Genomic DNA, 26,619 nt, shown 5'->3' with positions numbered 1-26,619 from the left:
ATGATGCAGATTTCATAGTTTTATCAGTGACTACAAGCTATCCAGAACCTGAAGTATTGAAGCAACCACAAGCCGCAATATTTCTACCAACATGCTATACAGATGTTAAGAGGTTCTTCTCCTAAAAATATTTTTTGATCTGCACCAAACACATCCACTGTTACTGTGGACAAACAACTTTGTCTTTGATTCATCAGTCCAGAGCTCATTATTCTAAAACACCTGGTCTGTGTATATTCAGTGGTAAACATTAGTTTTTTTTCTCATGTTATCTTTAGACAGCTGTGGTATTTAGATCCTGACATGATGGCACCACACACTCCAGCAGCAAAGAGAAAAACAGACCACTGATGTCTGAGGTTTAAATAATAAAGTTTCACCTGTCACTCACTGAGACCTCTCTAATCAATGTCACCTAATCTGAAACCTCTGAAATCTAGTTTGATGGATTCCTAAGTATAATAAATTTAGGAGTGTACTTGCTTTACTTTAATGTCATTGACCTTATACCTTGGAGTTATTTAAATTCGGAAATGTCTACAAACGTTGTCATTATGAATCATTTGTTTGACTACATAACCTTCATTAATTTGTTCTGTTTCAACCTGAAAAAAATGTTTCACATGACTATAATCTACATACTGGTACAAAGAATACACTGATTTGGCTTAAAGTGGAAATGAAGCAATGAGAAATGTGATAATTTTTTGGTTGCTTTTTCATTTTTGGAAATACATGGATTTTCATTAAAGCTGAAATTCAAGTAGTTTCACTGGAAAATGACATGTAGATAACGACTTTCGCCACTAGGGCGCGGCCATGTTTTAAAAATTCAGGCGCTACGTCATCAGAATGGTTAGCGTTTGTTTGTGGATGTTTTAGCCATTACCTTCCTACTAGCTTTGTCGCTAACTGTCAAATAAACATGGCAGATCTTGGAAAAAGAACAGGGGGGTCATTTTGTATTGCCCCTGGCTGTTCAAACGAATTCTATCGGGTAAAAGAGAGCGGTAAATTAGTTCATTTTCACGCGCTCCAGTGTTTCGGCTCGGATGTCCCTCAGCGACAGCATTGCGACCTCCAACACCTCTCGCTCTAATGACAGCATTTGGCACGTCGGATTGGACGTGATACATCTGTTATTTTGGATGAGATGTTCCACATTCATTTCTTGGCAGCAGACACTCTCCATGTCAGTGGACATAGGGACTAGAGTGCGGATCGGGCCGCATTTTTCTGTCCGAGCCCGGCCCGTGTCAGACAGAGCAGTAACCGAACCTGACCCGAGCCCGACAGGCATTAAGATATTTATGTCCGAGCCCGACCCCAGCCCGACGAAACGAACCTTTGTATCAAGTGAAACAACTAGTGATGGCCAGTCGAGGCTTTGTTGAAGCCTCGACACGTGATTCAAAAAAAGGTTCATTACTCGAAGCTTCAGTGACACAGTGCTCTATTAGGACATCTAGTGGACAATAAAATGTAGTGCAATGGAGACGTGTCATACTGGTTCATGCTTGTATGGGACTTGATTTGCCATGCACATTCCTATTCGACTGCATTACATGGATATGTGGTTTAAAGTTTATTATAAGAAAATTATATATATATAACAATAAAATAAATAATAGAGAACAAATGGGACTCGAACCCTTGTTTTACTAACGAAAGACCGGTGCTTTCACAGTGTACCACGAACCTCATCAGTGAAGCGCTATTCTCAGTGGACCATTTTGATTACGTCACTACTACACTCTATGAACCTTCGCTAATTTGCACTAATGTTTATGTTTCAGCGCTTACATCAACTATTTTCTTTTGCTCTCTGTGTCATGGGTTTAGTAGTGTTACAAAATATTTGTACTGAATGCAACAGTGTCAAACCAAATCTCTCTTGACTCAGTCATTATTTGCTTCGAAGACTCAACTGATCTCTCCCGAAGAACCGAGACAACCAAACCAGTGACAGGGTTTCTGAATGAAGCAGTGAAATGGTTCATACGTCACAAAACACGTGATTTGTCCCAACCAAAACTATACACGCACTTCTGACTATATATCTGTATCTTATCTGTATCTCTCTCTCTCTCTGTCTTATCTATATATAACGCTATTTATGACTATCTATGTAACTATGTCTATCTATCAATCTAGTGTTATCATGTAATTCATCTATTTCTCTCGGAATCTACGATCTATCTCCACAATATACGCAACTAACTCCAACTACAGCAACGAACCAACCTACTCTGCAAAGAAACATTCAAATGAGCATCACTAAATAGGGATAGGATATCCGAGATATCCCTGAACACGCTCGATCCCACCAGGTGATTCACATGACAAACCGAAGCCCTCAGGTGATTCGTTTGCCGCTGAAGCGTTGGAAGCACTTGAACTGCTTCGAACGTCACTCAAGTGCTTCAAACGTCACTAGTGACGTGACCGAACCACGCCTCGGCACAGTGGTTCAATACAATTGCTTCATGAGCTACAGCGCATGTGTCGGAGCCTCGGGTGTCAGACGGCCATCACTAGAAACAGGCCCATTGGCTACCTACATAATAAGCAGTTTTAAAATTTAAATGGTCAATGCCTTTTCGCGCTGATGTGACCGAACCCGACCCGAACCCGAGCATCCTTTCTAAATATCTGTCCGAACCCGGCCCGGCCCGTCGGGTACCGTCGGGTACGTCGGGTACCATCGGGTACCGTCGGGCTCGGGTCGGGTATCCATCCTCTAATAGGGACACAACCCCCACATAAGCACCACCGATTGTTTCCTGTGCGCTCAGATACATCTCTCTCTCGTTCATATCCATGTCCATATCCATTTTGTTTTCCATTTGAGGCAGTAAGCTAACTGTGAGGCTATGACAGCCGCTATGTAAACAACATAGAATATTGCACCAACCATTCTCGTGATGTCATCATTTTCGGAAAACAAAGATGGCGGCGCACAGGCTGAAAACATTAGAATTAATGCAACTTGTTTGTGCTTTTTTCTGAGTAACGGGTCATATTTCCGACTTTATTTGTATTTATGGTATATTTAAATATTTAACTAGTATAGACATCTGTTTTATTTGACTGCTTCATTTCCACTTTAATGCTGCTGTCAGAGCAGAGCAGGCTCATTTTGCTCCTCCTCCCCCTCGCGTGTGCTGTCACGTGACTCCGCGGCGCCAGGTGACCGATCACCGCCCACCGCTACCAGCCACACCCGGCCAGCAGCAACGCATTACACACAACGAGAGAAAGAATAGGGCTGTTTGGTTATATTTTCGGGCCGAAAATGAATCGATAGGAAGTTGTACTATTTGTAAAAAGGCTTTAAGATATAGTGGTAACACAACAAACTTGTATAAGCAGATGGAATTTTTTAAGTGATCATTTTGTGTTGTTTCTGAACAAAAACTTATTGTGATAATAAAGTATTTTCTATTTACTTATAAACTTTGCCCAAGTTCTGTACTGGATTTTAACTGACTAATAATCCAAAAGGCAAATCACAAAAACACTTAAAATGTCATGAAAATTCATTCAGAGTTAGATTGACGGTGCATCCACCTTAATTTGTCAAAAGTATCGATATCGGTATCGGCGATACTCACCCTGTATTTACTTGGTATCGGATCGATACCAAATCTAGCGGTATCGCACACCTCTAGTGTCAGGATCTCCGTTAACATATTTTAGTATTTAGTGCTCTGAAGCGCTACCGTACCGATACGCTGAGCGGTTGCCAAGGCAACCGTGAGACTGACGAGTTTGTCAATAGGCCTATGTCACGCAACGTCTCTGAGTGGGGAGACGACACTTCCGGTTAGCTTTTTACAATGGCGGAGGCCGATAAATACCACTGGACCAAGTCTCTCCGTAACTTGCCTGAAGTCACCCACGACGACATGGTTCGGATTGTAAATGAACACTCTCAAGTAGAAACGTCCAAACTTAGGAAGGGATACAAGTTCTTCTGGGAGAAATTCATTTTCAATTACGCTGACTCATCTTCGTTAACGTTAGCTAGCTTGAATATCAAAGTCAAGTGTATTTATAGAGCAGAGATAAGTGTAATACATGTGTCAGATAAAACATCCTTTTTAATTAATCGAATTTTGTTTTATTTATCATTGGTGGGAATACATATTTAGTTTCTCAGTGGCTCCGAAACCTTGCCTGACGAGCCCCAAGATTGGTAGCGTAGTTAGCTAGCAGCTGTACATGTAAATGTCGCTAGCATGTCAGAGAAGCTCCAGGTCACTACGTGAAGTTGTTACGTTAGTTGTTAGTTGAGTTAGTTGTACGTTAGCTGAGAATTATTATTATTATTACACTACAAGAACAACTGCGGGTGGAGGCTGCCATTGTTGTTATCGTTACAGTAGCGTTACTAGCAACGACCGGAAGTTCTATTTCCCTACGCCGCGTTCCGGAAGCAGGAAGTGAGACATAAGCCTATAGAGAGCCGAAGTCCTGCCCCTCTACTTCCGGGTCATGGGACCTATCTTTCGAAAAAATATGAACGGCAGTCTATGGAGAGTTCATAATTATTTTTTGGTCCCGTTCGAATTGTGGCATGAATTTCACATATGATGTGTGTGAATTTAAAAGATAATTTTTCACGTCAAGAGATAAATTATTTGACGTAAATAAGCTGAGCAACATTAGGTTTTGTATGAGATCGCTCAGTGAACTACATCTCTCGTCTCGAACAATACGTCACTAGAGAACTATGGCTGTCTCCTTGTTGAGCTTTACCGTCTTCTTCCAGGACGAAGGCAGAAGCATCAAACGAGGTGAAAATCATTATAAATCGGGTCATGTCGAGAGCTGTAGTTACACGAAGGGAGTTTTGGTCGGTTCTGTACGCGCCAGCATGCGGGACTTGTAGTTCGTTTAATTACGTATTTTCCATAGCGTTTTACTGAACTATCTTGCAACAAACTGTGACATTCTTGACATGTAAAATCATTTTTTATTCTGAAAAACAACATATGTATAATCCAAGGCACAAGTCGATCGGGACCAGAAAATAATTTATCTTTCGCCATAGACTGCCGTTCATATTTTTTCGAAAGATAGGTCCCATGGCCCGGAAGTAGAAGGGGCGGGACTTCGGCTCTCTATAAAGTTGGGAGGAGGAGCTGAATGACGTATCCACCTGACGCACGCAAAATACCTGCGGGTCAGTTCTGATAGATAGAAAATATTATCTTGCCTGATACAGTTATGGTCCTCCTTCAGTTTGACATGTGTGGTTTATGATGTTGAGTCGAATGAATGATCATTAATTTAATATACAGTTGTATTAGCCAATATAAATATTATAGATATGGCCACTTAAAAAAACAAATACTAATAGATTAACAGTTAACAAATAAATAAATAAATAAATTTTGTTAAAAAGTTAATTGCTACACATTTCATTTAAGATTTAATTAACTGCACTTTATAAGAGAATGTGTTTATTGTTAATAAAGCATTTCAAGCTTTAAACATGATTAATTGCTTTCTTGATCACCCCTTTACTAAAAACACCAGCACAAAATATAACATACAACTCCTGCGGGCGGCCTGCCCCACAGGAGTCGGCCCGTGGTGGTCATGGCCCCGAGGAGCCGTGGTGGGCGTCCCTTATTTTCATTTCTGAAAGGTGGCAACCCGAGCTACATTTCTCTTACTTTTTATTATTGACACTAATATTACTATGCTTATGATTTATGTTGTTTTTTTAATTCACTTGGCCTTTCATGTTGTAAACAGGAACATGGTGCAAAACAGGCTGTGCCGTTTAACAAGCATAAAATGAAAATCATAATGATTTACCTGAGCTGTGAGATATAAGGCAGACACTGCAGGAAACTCCTCACTTCACTCTCTTCATGGGAGCAGCCTCTCAGCTTCACTGGTTTCTTCTCTGATTGGAGTTTCAGCACTTCCAAGAGGATGGAGGTCTTTCTCTCTGAGAGGTTTATGGACCAGACTGTAGGAGCTGACTGGAGAACTGACTGTAATGATGGAAGGAGACTCAGACCTGATTTAGTCTCATAGTCTTTCACATGGGAGCACAGATCCAGGAGGAAGTTAAAAGGATATAACTTATCATCATCATCCATGTATAGTTCATTTAAAGGGAATGTTTGATATGTGCACACTGATGATAACAGCTCCACTATCTTCTCTCCTGTCTGATGTTCTCTCTCTGCTGCTGCACAGAACAGATTCAACAAGAACCTGGTTTGTTGATGAAGATCTGAACTCTGATGATCAAACCTGGAACATTAAGAAGGAAACATTTAGTGATGATTTGATGTCAGCTGCATAAATACAGCCACACACTACTGATGGACTCCATCTTGTACATGTCTGTCCTGTATATAATGAATGTTGAATCTATAATAAGGACTCAGTTTGATAAACTGATCATAGATGGATAGAAAATCTGAGACTTCAAGACAACAAGCTACTAAAACCAAAGTCCAATAAATATAGTGGTGTAAAGAGAACAATGTTTAACCTCTGAAACAGACCAGATAAGAAATATAACTGAAAGATGAGTCCATGTGGAGAAAGTCACAATGAGGAAATATATTAGTGATGACAAAGAAATATCACAGGAATATTTAGAACAATGATGTTAGAATTAATGGAGCTTCAAATATTTACACAACTTCTTTTCAGAGCACATCTCTTCTTCTGTAGAGTTGATCTTGTAAAGAACAATTCATTTACCTGAGCTGTGAGATATAAGGCAGACACTGCAGGAAACTCCTCACTTCACTCTCTTCATGTGAGCAGCCTGTCAGCTCCACTGGTTTCTTCTCTGATTGGAGTTTCAGCACTTCCAGGAGGATGGAGGTCTTTCTCTCTGAGAGGTCTATGGACCAGACTGTAGGAGACTGGAAAACTGACTGTAATGATGGAAGGAGACTCAGACCTGATTTAGTCTCATAGTCCTTCACATGGGAGCACAAATCCAGGAGGAAGTTAAAAGGATATTTCTTATCATCATCATCCATGTATAGTTCATTTAAAGGGAATGTTTGATATGTGCACACTGATGATAACAGCTCCACTATCTTCTCTCCTGTCTGATGTTCTCTCTCTGCTGCTGCACAGAACAGATTCAACAAGAACCTGGTTTGTTGATGAAGATCTGACCTCTGAGGATCAAAGCTGGAACAATAAGAAGGAAACATTTAGTGATGATTTGATGTCAGCTGCATAAATACAACCACACACTACTGATGGACTCCATCTTGTACATGTCTGTCCTGTATATAATGAATGTTGAATCTATAATAAGGACTCAGTTTGATAAACTGATCATAGATGGATAGAAAATCTGAGACTTCAAGACAACAAGCAACTAAAACCAAAGTCCAATAAATACAGTGGTGTAAAGAGAACAATGTTTAACCTCTGAAACAGACCAGAGAAGAAATATAACTAAAAGATGAGTCCATGTGGAGAAAGTCACAATGAGGAAATATATTAGTGATGACAAAGAAATATCACAGGAATATTTAGAACAATGATGTTAGAATTAATGGAGCTTCAAATATTTACACAACTTCTTTTCAGAGCACATCTCTTCTTCTGTAGAGTTGATCATGTAAAGAACAATTCATTTACCTGAGCTGTGAGATATAAGGCAGACACTGCAGGAAACTCTTCACTTCACTCTCTTCATGTGAGCAGCCTGTCAGCTCCACTGGTTTCTTCTCTGATTGGAGTTTCAGCACTTCCAGGAGGATGGAGGTCTTTCTCTCTGAGAGGTTTATGGACCAGACTTTAGGAGACTGGAAAACTGACTGTAATGATGGAAGGACACTCAGACCTGATTTAGTCTTGTAAGAGTACATGTCCAGGAGGAAATCACACCATATCTGTTTAAGAGGGAATGTTTTATATCTGCACACTGATGATAACAGCTCCACTATCTTCTCTCCTGTCTGAGGTTCTCTCTCTGCTGCTGCACAGAACAGATTCACAAAGAACCTTGTTTCTTCTGAAGGTTCTGATGTCTGAGGATCAAAACTGAAATCAAAGATAAAAAAGGGATTATAAAACAGACCTAAGAATGTTATTCGCTCATAAAATGGACACTGTATGAGTCAGACTTGGTTACCAACATAATAGATACTCAGTCAGAAAAACAGGTCTGTTTGGAGTGCTGCAAGGTGTAAATCCTTTTTGGTGCTCTTCGGTGCAGGGATTCCAGATATAGAAAAAGAAGAGAGATCCGAGGCACTCAAAAAAGATTCATCAGAGCAGAACTGCTCTGATGAAGGCCAGCTAGGCTGAAACGCGTAAGCATGTTTAAGTAGTCTAATAAAAGTTTTTATATGCATCTTTTTTGAGTGCCTCGGATCTCTCTTCTTTTTCTATAATAGATACTCAGTTTAAAAAATGGGCAGAGCAAGTGCTTCAAGAACTAAAATATATCATGGACAAGAAAAACTAAGGTAATTTAAGGTTGTCTTAACCTCTTAATCTTTCTTAGTCAGGTTATACATGTATTTTAAAGTTGTACAGAGGATTACAAAAGCTAAGAGACTGACAGATAGATAGATCATTTATTTACCCCGGGAGAAATTTGGTACATACCACTTCTGTGTTTTTAATGGATTATATGTCTGCAGCTATACCTTCTTTTATCATCCACCCATCACCAAGAGCCACTTTACTGGTGGAGCTGGACTCTATTCTAGATGGTACTGGGTTTGAGGAAGACAAAACCTTGGACGGGTTGTCAGTACATCATGGTGTTAACATAGTTACAGCTATGTTCACAGTCAGGTGATGATTCCAAAGTATAATCAATGTAAGAGGGTACTTTCTTATTTTAATGTCATTAAACAAAATTTCAGTTTCATGATCATTTGTTTGACTATATAACATCTATTAATCAGTTCTGTTTCAAACAGGATAAAATGTTTATTTGTTTGCATGGGATGTTTCACACAACTATTTTAAGACTATACACTACTTTGGATTTGTGTCACCTATGATGATTTTGGTTCACATGATGTTTATGTCATAAACAGGATCATGATGAAAAACAGGCTGTGCTGTATAACAAGATCAAAATGAAAACTATAATGATTTACCTGAGCTGTGAGATATAAGGCAGACACTGCAGGAAACTCCTCACTTCACTCTCTTCATGTGAGCAGCCTGTCAGCTCCACTGGTTTCTTCTCTGATTGGAGTTTCAGCACTTCCAGGAGGATGGAGGTCTTTCTCTCTGAGAGGTTTATGAACCAGACTTTAGGGGCTGACTGGAAAACTGACTGTAATGATGGAAGGACACTCAGACCTGTTTTGGCCTCATAGTCCTTCACATGGGAGCACAGATCCAGCAGGAAGTTACTCTGATATTCCTTGTCATCAACACCACCAACAATGAATTTGTTTTTAAAGGAGAATGTTTGATAGCTGCACACTGATGATAACAGCTCCACTATCTTCTCTCCTGTCTGATGTTCTCTCTCTGCTGCTGCACAGAACAGATTCAACAAGAACCTGGTTTCTCCATGAGGATGGGGCCACCAGGGAGCAACACTGGAACAATAAGAAGGAAACATTTAATTTGAATACAGTTAAATAATTATAACCACATACCATAATTAAGGGCTGCATTAGTCTGTGTAATATGAAATGACATTTTAAACTCATCATCAGAGCAGCACAGAAACATGCAGATCCACAGCGTCACCTGATGAATCCGTAACTCAACTACTAACTCAATTGGCTATTTTTTTGATCGACTCTATTTTTTCATTTTTTTTTTATATTTAATTACGGTTGTAAATTGTCTGTTTACTTTTATTGGGGATTAAGTGCAATCAGCAAATCCTGGATACTCATGGTAATGATTGTTCCTACTGATCTCAGAGCTGTGATCAGTTGTTTTGTGTTGAGAGAACAAACAGTCTGAGATCAGATTTAATGGTGGAACAGTTTAGTTAATGAGGACCACTGTCTCTACACATCTTGTAAGGCTGTCAGCTGGAATTCAGGTTTATTTTCTGAAAACATTAACACAACAAGCTTCTTGTTGATTTGGCTGTCTACTATCTGACTCTCTGTATATCTGAACAATAATGAAACCTGTCATTTCCTCTCCAGAGCATGCTTGGGAAAGCAGCCATTGTGAGTTGCAGGTTTACAGAAAACACTGGATACTTGCTCTGATACAAACTACTATACTGTACTAACAATGCTGAATGTGGCATGGAATGATTATAACTCCTCTCCTGACCTCAGTTTCTCCAGTCTACAGTCAGGACTCTCCAGAAAACCACACAGCTGCTTCACTCCTGAATCCTGCAGCTTGTTGTAACTCAGATCCAGATGTTTCATATGGGAGGGGTTGGACTTCAGAGATGAAAGCAGAGATTCACTGATCTGGAACAAACTGCAGCCCCTAAATCTGAATAAAGAATAAAATATATCAGTTTTGAAGACAAGGTTGCTGCTGAATGAACACTGTTCATTCAGTTTTTTTTTTTTTTTGCTTGAAAGAGTGACAGCAGGGGAAGTCGTGGGAGGCAGTGTTGAGTTGTTTTTTTTTTTGGTTGTTTGTTTAAACATTTTGAATCCAAGCCGACCTCAGACCTGGCCAGGAGAGGGCGGACACATCTTCAGGTCAAGGGACTTTTTAAGACCAAGTAGAATAAGATTAAAAGAAATGTTAAGGGCTCCTGCTGGCAGTGCCGCTGCCTTGTAGTACTTGTCTGTAAGGCTAGACTGGAAGCAGTCTGGCTTAGATGGGAAAGACATAGTGGAAGAAGACGGAGATATCTGTAGGTGAAAGGGCAGCAGCGGCCACTGAGCGTTTGCACATATCCTGTGTGCAAATATTTAGGGAAGATGATGACCCAGGCAGGTTTTGCAGATGACTCTCTCTCTTCATCATCCCTATCTCCCTCTCACAGTGGGCAAGCCCTCGAATGGAATGTCTTGCAACAGAAAATGGGATAGAGTGGCTGGGGGTCTGCCTCTGTCCATCCTTACCCCTGGTAACCGAGCGCCAGTTGATCAACTTGTGCAATTGAGTCTGTGAACAGTTTAGATTAGCATCCAAATAGTTGTCAAAGGTCTTATGTCCTCCTGGCAAAGACACCACACCCGTCAGCCTTTGTGGCGATGTATGTTAACCTCAAAGTCCATGTAATCTAAACCTTGATGGACAAGAAGAAATTGTTTGTGTTTAACTGCCCACAATGGAAGATCCATTGGATCTCACTATTTTCCCGCAGAAGTGAAGGAGAATTGCTCTGTTTTTCTTATATTAAGCCACACTTGAAGCATAGACTTAAACACACACTGGCTTTTTTAAGGCTATGACACACCAACCAACGGCCATTTATCAGTGTCTGGCCATCAGTTAGCTTTTGTCAAATTAGTTTCTCCCAGTGTGTCCCACACTGTTGGCATTAGTCAGACCCTTGTTGTTGGTGAGAGAATCCGTGAGAGAGATCACTCTGATTGGCCAATCAGCAGAGAAAAACGAGAAGAAAACAAGAACTAATAAAACAACAAAGTTCAAAAAGCAAACAGAAAGCTGTTCTCATTTTCATCGCAGATTAACATTCAAATTAACAAATATTTCCAACAACATGATCATAATATATAATAATGACCTTGAATGTTGTTGCTGTTGCTATATCTGTCAAGAAAAACTGATTTTGTTTGTGTTACTTAACATTATGTGTGATGCCACCAAAAAGCCAGTTCAACACATAAGACTGAGTGATAAAACACATTTTCCGTGGCTCACAATTTTTGGGATTCCTGTGCTTTTGATAGTGTTGACTTTCTCTTCTTACTAACAAAGCACAACTCTATTATATGAACACATGAGGTGAAATTAAGGTGAAAATTAAATATGTCATAGCTTCAGAGTGAATGTTTTAAGTCTGGGGCTCAACATGGCTCTGCCACAGTCAATGGACTAAACCAGAATGGATCAGTAGAATATCAGTCTGGTGTCTGCAGTCAGGGGTCACCACAACTTTAACATCATATTAATCTCAGAGCACACAAATAAAATATGATGATTGACCTCAGAGTCTCCAGTCTACAGTTTGGATTCTCCAGAAAACCACACAGATGCTTCACTCCTGAATCCTGCAGCTTGTTGTCACTCAGGTCCAGATGTTTCAGATGTGAGGGGTTGGACTTCAGAGCTGAGACCAGAGAATCACAGCTGATCTCTGACAAACTGCAGCAACTCAATCTGAATAAAAAATAAAATATTTTAGTTTAAGAGACAAAGTTCCACTTTGAAAAGAATCAGTGTTTCATCATCTGTTCTGAGCTAAGGAAGTTTCTGAGATTAGAAAATGGAAACTTCAAAGGAGGGGAAAATGTTTGACATTACTTCTTGATCAATGACGTCAAAAATCAATTATCTGTCAAAGCTGTTGGAGAATGAATTGATCAGTTTCACATTTCATCAGCAGTTAAATGAAATGGTGACATCTTGGATTTGAATATTTCAGTTTCCAAAACATCACATGGTTCATCTAAGTGCTGGAATAGGCATACACTGATTTTTTTGCTGATTGTTTTATTTTAATTATTTTAATATTTGTTACTGTCTCTTATAATTAAAAACTGTTTGAATTAATGTTGAAACAATTAGTCAACTATTTAATGAATCTATGAACAAAAGATAAAAAAAACACTGTGATGATGGCTTGGTGGTTTGTTCACTGTAAAGATTAATCTGAGCACACAAATAAAACATGATGTCTGACCTTAGAGTCTCCAGTCTAGAGTCTGGACTCTCCAGAAAACCACACAGATGCTTCACTCCTGAATCCTTCAGATTTAAGTTATAACTCAGGTCTAGATGGTTCAGATATGAGGGGTTGGACTTCAGCGCTGAGCCCAGAGAATCACAGCTGATCTCTGACAACTTGCAGTTATTAAATCTGCATAAAGAACAAAGATGCAGGTTGAAAAAAATGGAAATCCAATCAGATGAGGTCAGGTCATGATCCTAACATCAACACAACTATTCATGTCAACACAGATCAACAACATGCTGCTGACCTCAGTCAAGCCTCTCATTACAGGATCAATACTATATTGAAACATCTGTGTTAAGAGGAGCTTCTGTATCCAGATGTGACTCTTAAGCACAAATTAGAATCATTCATTTACTTTAACAACTAACATGTTTATGAACAAAACAATAAGTCGGTGGTTAATGAAACATTTTAGATCTACAACACTAACAGACCTCAGAGTCTCCAGTCTACAGTTTGGACTCTCTAGAAAACCACACAGATGCTTCACTCCTGAATCCTGCAGCTTGTTGTCACTCAGGTCCAGATGTATCAGATGGGAGGGGTTCACAGCTGATCTTTGACAAACTGCAGATATTTCAATAAAGTAAGTGAGTCAAAATACTTGGGGGGGGGGCTTTAATGCGTTAATTATGACAAAAAAATGAACGTATTAAAAAAATGAAGGCATTTAATCGCAGAGCTTTTGTCAGTGCACGATTTCCTGGTAGACCGATTACACTAATGCACACATCAGAGCAAGACTAATGGCTACCAAAATGGAGTAATCGGATGACAGCACGTTGCTATGACTGATGGAAGAAAATTTTTATTTGAAAAAAACCACCTGATGGGAGCCTTGATAAAAGTGGAGTTTTGTGAAAATTGTGCAGCAAAAACAAAAACAAAAAAGTTTGCATACCACTGAAGCACTTCAACCCTATGGTGCCATCTAAATGCAAAGCATGTTGCAGTGAGCACAGAAACCGCCAGAGCTGTTAGCACTAGCAGTCCCGGTCCGAGTATTGACAAGACGTGTCGGCAGCCCAATCTTCTTTTTTTTTTTTTTTTTAATATTTAAAGTCAAAACTGTTCTGAAAAAGTACTTAAAGTACTTAAAATGTCACTTTAACTTTAGATCTGTTCAGTTTTGGCCAGGGATATTTTCTTTCTTTTTCTACTGTTTTGAATTGAAATACAAATAAATGCATTTTTCCAGACTTTAAAAAAGTTTGAGTTTACAATATTCAAGTCTGTGTTTATTATTTGATTCAGTCGCCCACTAAAACACATTTAAATTGAAAAATGTTGCTTTTTGGGGCAAATATTGTTATGTGATTAAAATGTGATTATTCGAGAATAATTAATTACAAAGCCTCTGCTTAATTAGATTAATTTTTTTAATCGAGTCCCACCCCTACTAATCAATCAGATGTGTTCAGGTTTTAATGTTCCGATACACATTACTACGTCCTATTCAATGAGCTGTTCTCTAAAATGAGTCGAGTGACTTTGTCCTTGTGTTATTGTGGATCATCATCATGTCAGCCTTCTACAGACATCAACCAAACATCAACACAACATTCAGACAACTATTCATGTCAACACAGATCAATAACATGCTGCTGACCTCAGTCAAGTCTCTCATTACAGGATCAATATCAAATCAGATATGTTGGAAAACAAACTGTTCATTAGTTCATTGATTCTTCTTCCTGTATTTGGTATCTCAGTAGGTTTGTGTCGTTAAAATGTTAAAGGAGAAGTTCATGTGATCATGACTGAAGAGACGACATGCTGATTTTAAGGAACATGATGCTCTTTCATTTAAATCACAGTTTGAACTCCCTTTTCTATCTGGCAGTTCTGACAAGTTAATTGATAAAAACTGGATATTTATTCTCCATACACCTGCTAATAAAATAATTAAATTAAAAACCCAAACCTGTTGAGTAATAACCTTATAAACCTTATAAAAGACAGCGAATGGCCGGTTTGGGGTATTCATATGGAAACACAAGAGGCATGACTCAAATTCTGAAAATTGCAGTTGCTATTAGAACAGAGTGGGATGGCAGTCTCCAACATTAATCTGTACCAAGCATCTTCTTACTTTCAACCTTTGGTAGATTCGGAACAGAATGGCCCTGATTCAGTCTGGTTAAACACTGACCAAAAAAAAAGTCGCCACCAAATATACTCTAATATTTCACCTTTAGCTTTGATTACAGCACACATTCGCTGTGACATTGTTTTGATAAGCTTCTTGAGTGTCACCAGATTTATCTCCATCCAGTGTTGCATTAATTTTTCACCAAGATCTTGTATTGATGATGGGAGAGTCTGACCACTGCACAAAACCTTCTCCACAACATCCCAAAGATTCTCAATGGGGTTAAGGTCTGGACTCTGTGGTGGCCAATCCATGTGTGAAAATGATGTCTCATGCTCCCTGAACCACTCTTTAACAATCTAAGCCCCATGAATCCTGGCATTGTCATCTTGGAATATGATCCATTGATGGAATAACCTGGCCATTCAGTATATTCAGGTAGACAGCTGACCTCATTCTTTGGACACATAATATTGGTGAACCTAGACCTGAGCAACTGCAGCAACCCCAGATCATAGCACTGCCCCCACAGGCTTGTACAGTAGACACTAGGCATGATGGGTGCATCACTTCATCTGCGTCTCTTCTTAGCCTGATGCCCCCATCACTCTGGAACAGGGTAAATCTGGACTCACCAGACCACATGACCTTCTTCCATTGCTCCAGAGTCCAATCTTCATGCTCCCTAGCAAATTGAAGCCTTTCTTTGCGGCTAGCCTCACTGATTAGTGGTTTTCTTAAGGCTACACAGCTGTTCAGTCCCAATGCCTTCACATTGTACTACTGTTGTTTTTCACCCGTCACTATCAATCAGGATTTTTTTCTGACCACGTTTCTTCCTCAAAAATTATGGTTCCCCACCATCCTTCCAGTTTTTAATAATGCGTTGGACAGTTCTTAACCCAGTTTTAGTAGTTTCTACAGTCTCCTTAGATGTTTTCTCTGCTTGATGCATGCCAATGATTTGACCCTTCTCAAACAGACGAACATCTTTTCCACGACCACAGGATGTGTCTTTAGACATGGTTGTTTAAGAAATGAGAAGCTACTCATTGCATCAGTTGAGGTTAAATAACTTGTTGCCAGCTGAATGATAATCACCCATGCAGTAATAATTCAAATAGGAGGCTCGTACCTATTTGCTGAGTTAAATCCAGGTGGGGACATTTTGTTTGGCCAGGCATTGTATATTGAATAATTTAACCTGGGTAAGCCATTGCATCTAGGTAGTTCCCCCTGTCCCTGAGAGCTTACAGATGACAATTTGATTGTATCTAAACATTTTTGATGTGAATAAGAAAGGGGGAAAAATGAACTTACTTTGAAATGAAAAAATATATATATTTGTATTTTTCTACCGGGAATGTCAGATAATGTTTTCTAAAACATACATATTACTAAAATGGATATCAAACAAGGCATGAAGTAACATTTGATAACTGATCATCAGATTGATCTATTTAGTTTGACTGAAACATGGCTACAGGATGATGAATATGTTAGTTTAAATGAGTCTACTCCACCCAGTCATAGTAATTATCATATTCCTAGAAGCACAGGTAGAGGAGGAGGAGTGGCAGCAATCTTCCACTCTGATTTATCTATTAATCCTAGACCTAAGGAGAGCTTTAATTCATTTGAAAGTCTTACTCTTAGTCTTCCCCATCCAGACCAGAAAATACAAAAACCAATTCTTTTTGTTGTGGTGTATCGCCCACCTGCTCCTTATTCTGAGTTTTTAGCTGAATTCTCTGAGTTTTCATGTGATTTAGTTCTTAGAACAGATAAAGTCATTATAGTAGGTGACTTTAACATCCATGTTGATGTTGTCAGTGACAGCCTTAGCTCCTCATTTACATCATTATTAGATTCAATTGGCTTTTCTCAGAATGTAAACGGATCAACTCACAGTTTTAATCACACCTTAGATCTTGTCCTAACATATGGCATAGAAACTGAAGGTTTAACAGTATTTACTCATAACCCTCTTTTGTCTGATCATTTCCTCATAACCTTTGAATTTGCAATAATGGATTACACAGGAACTGAAAAGACATTTCATTACAGTAGATGTCTGTCTGACAATGCTGTAACTAGATATAAAGAATTAATTCCTTCTTTATTTACCTCAGTGCCATGTACCAATGTTGTGGACGACAGCAACCACAATTTAACCCCTGCACTAATAGATTATTTTGTCGATGGCACTGCAGCATCTCTTAGTTCAACTTTAAACTTAGTTGCTCCTCTGAAAAAGAAGGTCATAAATAGGAGGAGGCTAGCTCCATGGTATAATTCACAGTTGCGCTGTTTAAAACAGGCAGTCCGAAAGCCAGAAAGAATTTGGCATTCCACTAATTCTGAAGAAGCTCGCATAGCCTGGAAAGATAGTTTAACAACTTATAAAAAAGCTCTCAGTAGTATTAGAACAGCATATTATTCATCACTAATAGAAGAAAACAAGAACAACCCCAGATTTCTTTTCAGCACTGTAGCCAGGCTGACAAAGAGCCACAGCTCTGTTGAGCCATCTATTCCTTTAGCCCTCAGTAGTAATGACTTCATGAGCTTCTTTACTAATAAAATTGTCGGCATTAGAGAAAATATTCAAGGCATCCTTCCAACAGCTGTTAAAGATGCAAGTACAGCGACATTAGAAACTTTTGTAAGACCTTATCAATATCTGGAATCCTTCTCCCCAGTAGATCTTCTTGAGCTCTCTTCAACAATTACAGCATCTAAACCATCAACCTGTCTTCTAGATCCAATCCCAACTAAATTGCTCAAAGAAGTTTTTCCATTAATTAACACCTCCATATTGAACCAGATAAATTTATCTTTATTAACAGGATATGTGCCTCAGTCTTTTAAGATTGCTGTAATTAAGCCCTTACTCAAGAAAGCCACTCTAGATCCAGATGTTTTAGCCAACTATAGACCAATCTGCAACCTTCCTTTTATTTCCAAAATTCTAGAAAAAGTTGTTGCTAATCAGTTGTGTGACCACTTAAACAAGAATCGTCTGTTTGAAGAGTTTCAGTCAGGTTTTAGAGTTCATCATAGTACAGAAACAGCTTTGGTTAAAGTTACCAATGATCTCCTCATGGCTTCAGACAGTGGACTTGTCTCTATACTTGTTCTGCTAGATCTTAGTGCTGCATTTGACACTATCGATCATAATATTTTACTACAGAGACTTGAAAGTGAGGTCAAGATTAAAGGAACTGCATTAGACTGGTTTGAATCCTATCTATCTGACAGATTCCAGTTTGTTCATGTCAATAATGATTCCTCTACTTATACAAAAGTAAGTTATGGAGTTCCTCAGGGTTCTGTGCTAGGACCAATACTCTTCACGTTATACATGTTGCCATTAGGCAAGATTATTAGAAAACATGGCATAAACTTTCATTGCTATGCAGACGACACTCAGCTATATTTATCTATGAAACCAGATGAAACTAATCAGTTGGTTAAACTCCAAGCATGCCTTAAAGACATAAAGGCTTGGATGACCTGTAATTTCCTACTCTTAAACTCAGACAAAACAGAAGTTATTGTATTCGGTCCTAAGCATCTCAGAGATTCATTATCTAATCACATGGTGTCTTTGGATGGCATTACCTTGGCCTCCAGTACTACTGTAAAAAACCTTGGTGTTATATTTGATGAGGATATGTCCTTTAAATGTCACATAAAGCAAGTGACCAGGACTGCCTTCTTTCACCTGCGTAATATCGTCAAAATTAGGAACATCCTGTCTCAGAGTGATGCTGAAAAACTAGTTCATGCATTTGTGTCGTCCAGACTGGATTATTGTAATTCATTACTGTCTGGCTGTCCAAATAGCTCTTTAAAAAGCCTCCAGTTGATTCAAAATGCTGCAGCAAGAGCATTGACAGGAATTAGCAAGAGAGATCATATTACTCCAGTTTTAGCTTCTCTTCACTGGCTCCCTTTAAAGTCTAGAATAGAATTTAAAATCCTCCTCCTTACATACAAGGCCCTTAAAGGCCTAGCTCCATCGTATCTTAAAGACCTTATTGTACCATATCATCCCAGCAGATCACTTCGGTCTGAAAGTGCAGGCCTACTTGTGGTTCCTAGAATTTCAAAAAGTAGAATGGGAGGTAGAGCTTTCAGCTATCAGGCTCCTCTCCTGTGGAACCAGCTCCCAGTTTGGGTTCGGGAGGCAGACACTCTCTCTATTTTTAAGGTCAGGCTTAAGACTTTCCTTTTTGATCAGGCTTATAGTTAGGGCTGGACTAAACCATGCCTTAGTTATGCTGCTATAGGCCTAGGCTGCTGGGGGACGATGCACCAAACACATGGTCCTCCTTCTTTCTTCTCTCTCCTCTCTCGCATCCTCCACTTTCTTTTCTCTGGCACAGAGCTCTTGCCCTCTAATTTCCTATATACTACTAGTCATACAATTCTGTGCTATTACTATGTAGAATGTTTACTGCTGTGTGTGTCCCACCCCCCTTCCCCCTCCTTCCCCCCCTCTTCCCCCCTCTTCTTGTGAGTATCTCTGGCCTGGAGTGGTGTGTTTCCTGTGGAGCTCTATACTACATCTGTTGTCATGGTCTCATCAGCCTGCCCAGTCTTCATGGAATCCTGCAGTTATCCACTCCTACCTGAATGAACAATTCTCCAACCTGCCTATGATTCCTCTTACATTTTCAAACTGTCATGTAACATCATCAGTTTGTATCATAAGATTCCACATGTACACTTTAGTCAGATATGTGTATCTATGACAGATGTATGTTTATCTTGCTGTTCTCTTCTCTTCTCTCTTTGCTGTTCTCTTCTCTCTTTCTTCTGTCTGTACCCGGCTGGCCTTAGGCAGATGGGTCCCTCCATATGAGCTGGGTTCTGCTCGAGGTTTCTTCCTGTTAAAAGGGAGTTTTTCCTTGCCATTGCTTGCCTTCAGGCTTGCTCTGGGGGTTTCAGGCCGGGTTTTTGTAAAGCGTCTTGAGACGATTTGTATTGTTATTGACGCTATATAAATAAAATTGAATTGAATTGAATTGAATTTGACCTAGAATATCTGACATACTGGCTCAGAGGTAAAATTTGGATATTTTATCAAATATGCTAAGGGGAGACCCTGTTATCTGTGTTATTAAGCTGTTTTGTCACCTTTTTGTTAATGTTTATATGAACTAAGACTGTGCTGATGGTGTTAGATCTGTGTACACGTTATAACATAAAGCATATGTAAAATGATAAGACGTTTCCAATAAATCTGTGAAAAAATAAATAAATGAAGTAGATATACAGACTACAACAGTCAGTAAACTGACCTCAGAGTCTCCAGTCTACAGTTTGGACTGTCCAGTCCAACACACAGATGCTTTATTCCTAAATCCTGCAGGTTGTTGTCACTCAGGTCCAACTCTGTTAGGTGGGAAGGGTTGGACTTCAGAGCTGAGGCCACAACTTCACAGTGACTCTCTGAGAGTCCACAGTAAGAAAGTCTGTCAAAATATAAAATATGTTATCATGAAAGAATACCCTTTATATTTACTTCATGCATTTGATGAGAAAACAGCTGAACATACACTGTTTGACATTGTGTTACCTGCAGTTTATAATCTTTTTTTGGTTTTGTTTTAATCAGCAGATGAACAGAGAGAACTCTAAGTCACACTGTTTGTCAGTGTGATCTGACTCAACATCTGACTGCATCTGGACTCACCGAGCCTTTCTGCAGTTCCTCACAGCTGGAATCAGTCTCTGTTGTCCGTCCTCTGATGTGTTGTACTTCTTTAGATCCAACTCATCCAGAACCTCCTCTGACATCTGCAGCATGTAGGCCAGAGCTGAGCAGTGGATCTCAGACAGTTTCTTCTCTGATCTGTTCTCTGACTTCAGGAACTCTTGGATCTCCTGATGAACTGAGAGGTCGTTCATCTCCATCAGACAGTGGAAGATGTTAATGCTTCTGTCAGGAGAAATGTTGGACATGTTCATCTTCTTCAGGTTGTTGATGGCTCTCTGGATGATTTCTGGACTGATCTCTGTCTGACCCAGCAGACCTCTTAACAGTCTCTGGTTGGACTGCAGACAAACGCCATGAAGGAAACGAACCATCAGGTCCAGGTGACCATTTTTACTCTGCAGGGATTTCTCCATGACTCTGTTCAGGAAGACATCCAGAGATGAGTCATTGTAGTTTCTTCCCAGGAAGTCCTCCAGCACCTCTGTCTTCCTGTTGGTGTAACAGTGGATCATGTAGACTGCAGCCAGAAACTCCTGAACACTCAGATGGATGAAGCAGAACACCTTGTCCTGGTACAGTCCTCTCTCCTCTTTAAAGATCTGTGTCAACACTCCTGAGTACACTGAGGCTGCTCTGATACTGATGCCACACTCTGTCAGGTCTGATTCATAGAAGATCAGGTTTCCTTTCAGCAGCTGATCAAAAGCCAGTTTTCCCAGAGACTCAATCATCTTCCTGGTCTCTGGACTCCAGTGTGGATCTGTCTCAGATCCTCCATCATACTTGACCTTCTTCACTTTGGTCTGAACCACCAGGAAGTGGATGTACATCTCAGTCAGGGTCTTGGGCAGCTCTCCTCTCTCGCTGGTTTTCAACACATCCTCCAGAACTGTAGCAGAGATGCAGCAGAAGACTGGGATGTGACACATGATGTGGAGGCTTCGTGATGTCTTGATGTGGGAGATGATCCTGCTGGCCTGCTCCTCATCTCTGAATCTCTTCCTGAAGTACTCCTCCTTCTGGGGGTCAGTGAACCCTCTGACCTCTGTCACCATGTCAACACACTCAGGAGGGATCTGATTGGCTGCTGCAGGTCGTGTGGTTATCCAGAGGCGAGCAGAGGGAAGCAGGTTCCCCCTGATGAGGTTTGTCAGCAGCACATCCACTGAGGTGGACTCTGTAACATCAGTCAGGATCTCATTGTTGTGGAAGTCCAGAGGAAGTCGACACTCATCCAGACCGTCAAAGATGAACACAACCTGCAACTCTTCAAACTTGCAGATTCCTGCTTCTTTGGTTTCAGTGAAGAAGTGATGAACAAGTTCCACCATGCTGAACTTTCTCTCTTTCAACACATTCAGCTCTCTGAAAGTCAATGGAAATGTGAACTGGATGTCCTGGTTGGCTTTGTCTTCAGCCCAGTCCAGAGTAAACTTCTGTGTTAAGACTGTTTTCCCAATACCAGCCACTCCCTTTGTCATCACTCTTCTGATTGGTTTATTTCTTCCAGGTGAGGCTTTAAAGATGTCTTCTGGTCTGATGGTTGTTTCTGGTCTGTCTAGTTTCCTGGATGCTGTTTCAATCTGTCTGACCTCATGTTCATCATTGACCTCTGTAGTCTCTCCCTCTGTGATGTAGAGCTCTGTGTAGATCTCATTCAGAAGGGTTGAATTTCCTGCTTTAGCAATCCCCTCAAACATACACTGGAACTTCTCCTTCAGAGTAGATTTAAGCTGACGCTGACAAACAGCAGCAACAAGTTCTGAATGAACAAAAAAATAAAAACATCAATGAATAAATTACACAGTAAATATTCCAATATTTAATTCCCCTAAAGAATGAATGTCTGACTTTATTTTGTTCCAGCTCTGGAGACGTTTAATTTATCAGCTCCAATGTTAAGAGAAAACCTCTTACTGCTCAGCTGAAAATAAGACAATTCCTCCTGCTTCATTGTCTTCAGGATGTACATTGTGATCTTTAGAAATGTTTCTCTGCTGCGCCTCCTCTGCTCTTCATCCTCATTCTCCGAAACCTCCTCATCCTCCCTCTGGCTCTCTAAGCATTCTGGGCAATCTGGATTCAGAAGCTTCTCGATGTTCTTCAGCTCATTCTTCACAAAAGTGACAATGTCGTCCTCTAGAAGCTGGAACAGAAAATTATATGAATGACAACCAGACTGAAATCATGGAGACAAACATCAGATCCATGTTGGACAGACTGTCAGTCCACTGGTCTACAAAGAGCAGCATGGAGATGACTGTGAACACAACAGATGTAACAGCAGATGTTTAACATCTACAGACCTTAAATCTGGAGTCCAGCTGAGTTTGATGTTGCTGAACAGACTGACTATTGAGAACCTTTGAGCTCTGCTGCTCCACTCTGTGGATGAAAGACAGACAAAGGTTTAATAGTCCTACTGAGACGACTGAGACACAAACATCCAGTCTGCAGCTTTATTTTCAAGTTTGGTGCACTCTGCTAGTGAGAGTGCAACTGGTGGAGAACCTCATCTGAGTGTGCAAGGTATCAAACCTGTGTCAGTTTTAGAATCTAACCTTTGATCCACAGGGAGGCACATGTTCATTGTATTATCAACATTCTTTACAGTGCAGTCGTTCTTCACAGTACTGGATCCGGGTTTATGTGAATCTTGATTTCCAAGCTTCCTCCTAAAACATACAGAATAGATTTTACACTGTACCCAGCTGACAATATCGGTCAAACAGTCAAAATGTCATGAAACATTGTAAGAACATTTTTCTGTGCATCAGTCTACATTTAGTGACTGATGCCATAGTCACAGACCATTCCTGATGATCTTATTTCACAGAGTCCAGGTTTGGCTGCCTGACTTTCTCATGAGACACAAGAAATAGAAATCTTTAACTGGTCATAGAAGCTATTTTTAAGGTTGTTTGTATTTGGGAGGCATGATACCCATAAATGAATTAGTATTGTGAGGGAAATTCTCAATTGTCCCTTATTATTTTAATATCTTATATATGAAATCTAACAATTGTGGATGCAACATTAGATTGTATGTAGGGTGGGAGCTTGTGTCTTGGACATAAACTCTGTCTTATGATAATCATGTGGTTGCAAGGTATGAATAGATATGCTGTTGTATGCTCTATTGTACAATATGTTGTGAGAACTAACATAAGGAACTCACTTTAAGGAGTACATCCTGAAGGGGGTATTTGAAGTACCTCTTCTGTGTATATGTGTTCTGTAAAAGGTCACTGTATATACATCCCGATCAGGGATCGAATATATATATATATATATTTATATTTATTCTCATTATTTTTTTTATCAGATCTATAATATTTCAAAACAAATGGGAAAAATAACAGCTTAGTATTTGCTGTTATGTGGTGGTACAGAGTCAGACCGTCTCAACTCCACACAGAAACAACGTATGCGGCATGACGTCACTTTGGATCGGATCGGGACTCGGTATCGGCAGATACTCAAAATCAAATGACTCGGACTCGGACTCGGGGGCAAAAAAACCTGATCGGGACATCCCTACTGTATACCCAATAATGGTTAAAGTGTAGGAGAAGTTTTAAATGTGTCATGAGATGTATGTTGAGATGTTAGTACAATGTGTTGTGTCAAGTCATATGCAATCTTATGATGTGACTACAGATATGAACATTGTTTAGGCTATTATAAAAGCTGAGGAGAGACTGCCTCTCTTCAGTCATCATCTATGCCTGATGAGTAGCTCTTGGTTGCAAGCAATAAAGGTTTTCTGGAAAAAAAAATATTGTGTCAAAACTTGGTATTTTGACCAATCTCATCTGCACTAGACAAGCGACTGATTTTCAGTTGCCACGACAGTATAAATAAGAGAATTTTTAGGTGAGGTACATTTAAAATTAAGTAAAAGTTTACCTCTTTACAGCAGAAGGATGTCCTCTGTTAAAATCAATAAAGCGTTCAGCTGACCAGACACTCTTGAAGGACACACAACTGGGTTCAGGTCCTGGTCTATCATAGATCCCGTTAGACAGAGAAGAATTTTTTTTTTTTTTACTTTGGCCTTTGCAACATCAATTCATTTTTCAGTTAAAAATATTTGGTCAAATTTTTACACTTCTACAGTAAATGACTGATTTTACTGAGTGAATGGACCAGACAACAAACCAGACAATAAGTAAAAGTTTACCTCTTTACAGCAGAAGGATGTTCTCTGTTAAAATCAATAAAGCGTTCAGCTGACCAGTCACTCTTGAAGGACACACAGCTGGGTTCAGGTTCAAGACAGTCTGGTCTCCTAATAGAAAAACAGTATTGATGAAATTTATTGGATACACTTGTTGAGTAAAATTTTGTCTGTGTAAAATCCTGAGAGATTCAAAGATAATTTAACATTAACATGATACTAACTAGACTCACTGCCTCATGGTTGTGTGACTCCATCAAGGAGTCACACACAGCATAGGGCCTACATCTTTGTCTGTTCTTAAAATATATGTTATGAATAGAATAGAATAGAATAGAATAGAAAAGATATATTGCCATTTGCACGGGTACAAGAAAGTAAGGTTTCCTGAGTCAGCCTTTTTTTTTTTTTAAAAAAAACAAGAAAATAACAATAACAATAATAATAAAATATTATTACTACAAAATATAAACACTTATAAACAAGTATGAAAAAAAAGAAATATAAATATAAACGTACACAGTAAGGTAATTGCACATAGAGTTATCGCACTAAAATTATTGCACTTTCGGTGAATAAAAATAATAATTCTCCGTCCAGTCTGTGAGGTGTGTGATGTGATTGTCTGTAGAGAGGTGTTAAGTGTTCATGGTGTGAATGAGGTGGTGGATGTGATAATTCCTTCCTGATAGTGTCTGGAAAGAAACTGTTATAGAAGTGTGATCAAGGAATGTTAATGCTCTCTGGTCTGTGGTGTCTCAGGCTGTATCCTGAGTCCTTCTAACTGAGCAGAGAGAGAGTTGGATGGTGTTGGTCATAGGGTCTCTAGGCCTTTCTCCTGCAGCATTGGGTGTAAAGTGTGTCCATGGAGTAGAGGTCAGAACTGATGATCCTCTCTGCAGTCTTGATGACTCACTGAAGAGCTTTTCTCTCGGCCTTGATGGTGTTTCCAAACCACACCGTGATGCCGCTAGTGAGAATGCTCTCACTGAGTCGTCTGTAGGCCTGGGTGAAACGCTGATGTCCGAGTTGAGCCTTCTTCAGCAGTCTGATGAATTCCAACAGCTGCTGTGCGTTGTTCACTGTAGCCCTGGTGTTTGTGGTCCAGCTCAGGTCTGCTGACACCTGAAGACCGAGGAACTTGTGACTGTCTGCCAGTTCCACTTCAGTCCCTTGGATGTTGAGAGGTTGCAGAGGAGGGGCTTTCCTCCTGAAGTTCAGAATGAGTTCTTTTGTTTTTCCTATGTTTAGAAAAGGGTCATTGTCCTCTCCATAGATGATGATATTGTTTATTTGTTCTCTGTCTCATCTCCATGTTTGATGAGACCCACAATCGTTGTGTCATCTGTATATTTGATGATGACATTGTTGTTGTGACTTGTCCAGAGTGTACCCCACCTCTCGCCCAGTGGCAGCTGGGATAGACTTCAGCCCCCCAGTGACCCTCCAGAGGACAAGCGGTTACAGAAACGAATGAACATTTGTTATAAATTCCCTTTGAGAGTATGCAAATGCAACATTAATGATATGTTAATTTGTTAAATATAGTTTAAGTTATGTACCTGAACATTTTAATCAGGCATCTTCAGTTAGCCCGTTCTATATTGGGTCAGGCGTTTAGGAGGGCAGCTATGTTTATGTTTGGAGGGGGTCCTTGTCGAGTCAGTATTGCTAGCATACAATGTGTGTACTTACCTGGCCGCAAAAAGTTTTATATAAAGAATTGAAACCATCATCGGTGTCCTTATTCTCTGACCGGAATCTGCTCACGGGTAAAGAGTTCCCAGCACCGT

At 39.8% G+C, this 26,619-nt stretch overlaps 1 protein-coding gene across 10 annotated transcripts in view; it reads right to left on the bottom strand.

The window, feature by feature from the left end:
* The window catches only part of LOC311509477 (uncharacterized protein), a 107,613-nt gene that overhangs the window by 63,414 nt on the left and 17,580 nt on the right, over nucleotides 1-26,619 (bottom strand). For 8 of the 10 annotated variants that reach the window (XR_014699839.1, XM_084574709.1, XM_084574707.1 and 5 more), the window contains 14 exons: nucleotides 24,830-24,937; nucleotides 24,556-24,651; nucleotides 23,208-23,321; nucleotides 22,953-23,031; nucleotides 22,564-22,792; nucleotides 20,623-22,408; nucleotides 20,228-20,401; nucleotides 12,773-12,949; nucleotides 12,076-12,249; nucleotides 10,270-10,440; nucleotides 9,117-9,569; nucleotides 7,639-8,043; nucleotides 6,736-7,179; nucleotides 5,830-6,276 (listed from right to left, as the gene is read on the bottom strand). Coding sequence is in view for 9 of the 10 variants with exons in the window: in XM_084574709.1 (XP_084430835.1) it covers nucleotides 5,830-6,276; nucleotides 6,736-7,179; nucleotides 7,639-8,043; nucleotides 9,117-9,569; nucleotides 10,270-10,440; nucleotides 12,076-12,249; nucleotides 12,773-12,949; nucleotides 20,228-20,401; nucleotides 20,623-22,408; nucleotides 22,564-22,792; nucleotides 22,953-23,031; nucleotides 23,208-23,321; nucleotides 24,556-24,651; nucleotides 24,830-24,937 (4,857 nt within the window). In the remaining variant the exon portion in view is untranslated. The remainder of the gene's footprint in view (nucleotides 1-5,829; nucleotides 6,277-6,735; nucleotides 7,180-7,638; nucleotides 8,044-9,116; nucleotides 9,570-10,269; nucleotides 10,441-12,075; nucleotides 12,250-12,772; nucleotides 12,950-20,227; nucleotides 20,402-20,622; nucleotides 22,409-22,563; nucleotides 22,793-22,952; nucleotides 23,032-23,207; nucleotides 23,322-24,555; nucleotides 24,652-24,829; nucleotides 24,938-26,619) is intronic. The other 2 variants (XM_084574713.1, XM_084574712.1) reach the window with 2 other exon arrangements.

The sequence above is a fragment of the Chelon labrosus genome, assembly GCF_963514085.1.
Source record: "Chelon labrosus genome assembly, chromosome: 24".
NCBI lineage: Eukaryota > Metazoa > Chordata > Actinopteri > Mugiliformes > Mugilidae > Chelon > Chelon labrosus.
The sequence above is the reverse complement of the archived record's forward strand: the minus strand, read 5'-3'. Positions and strand labels throughout refer to the sequence as shown.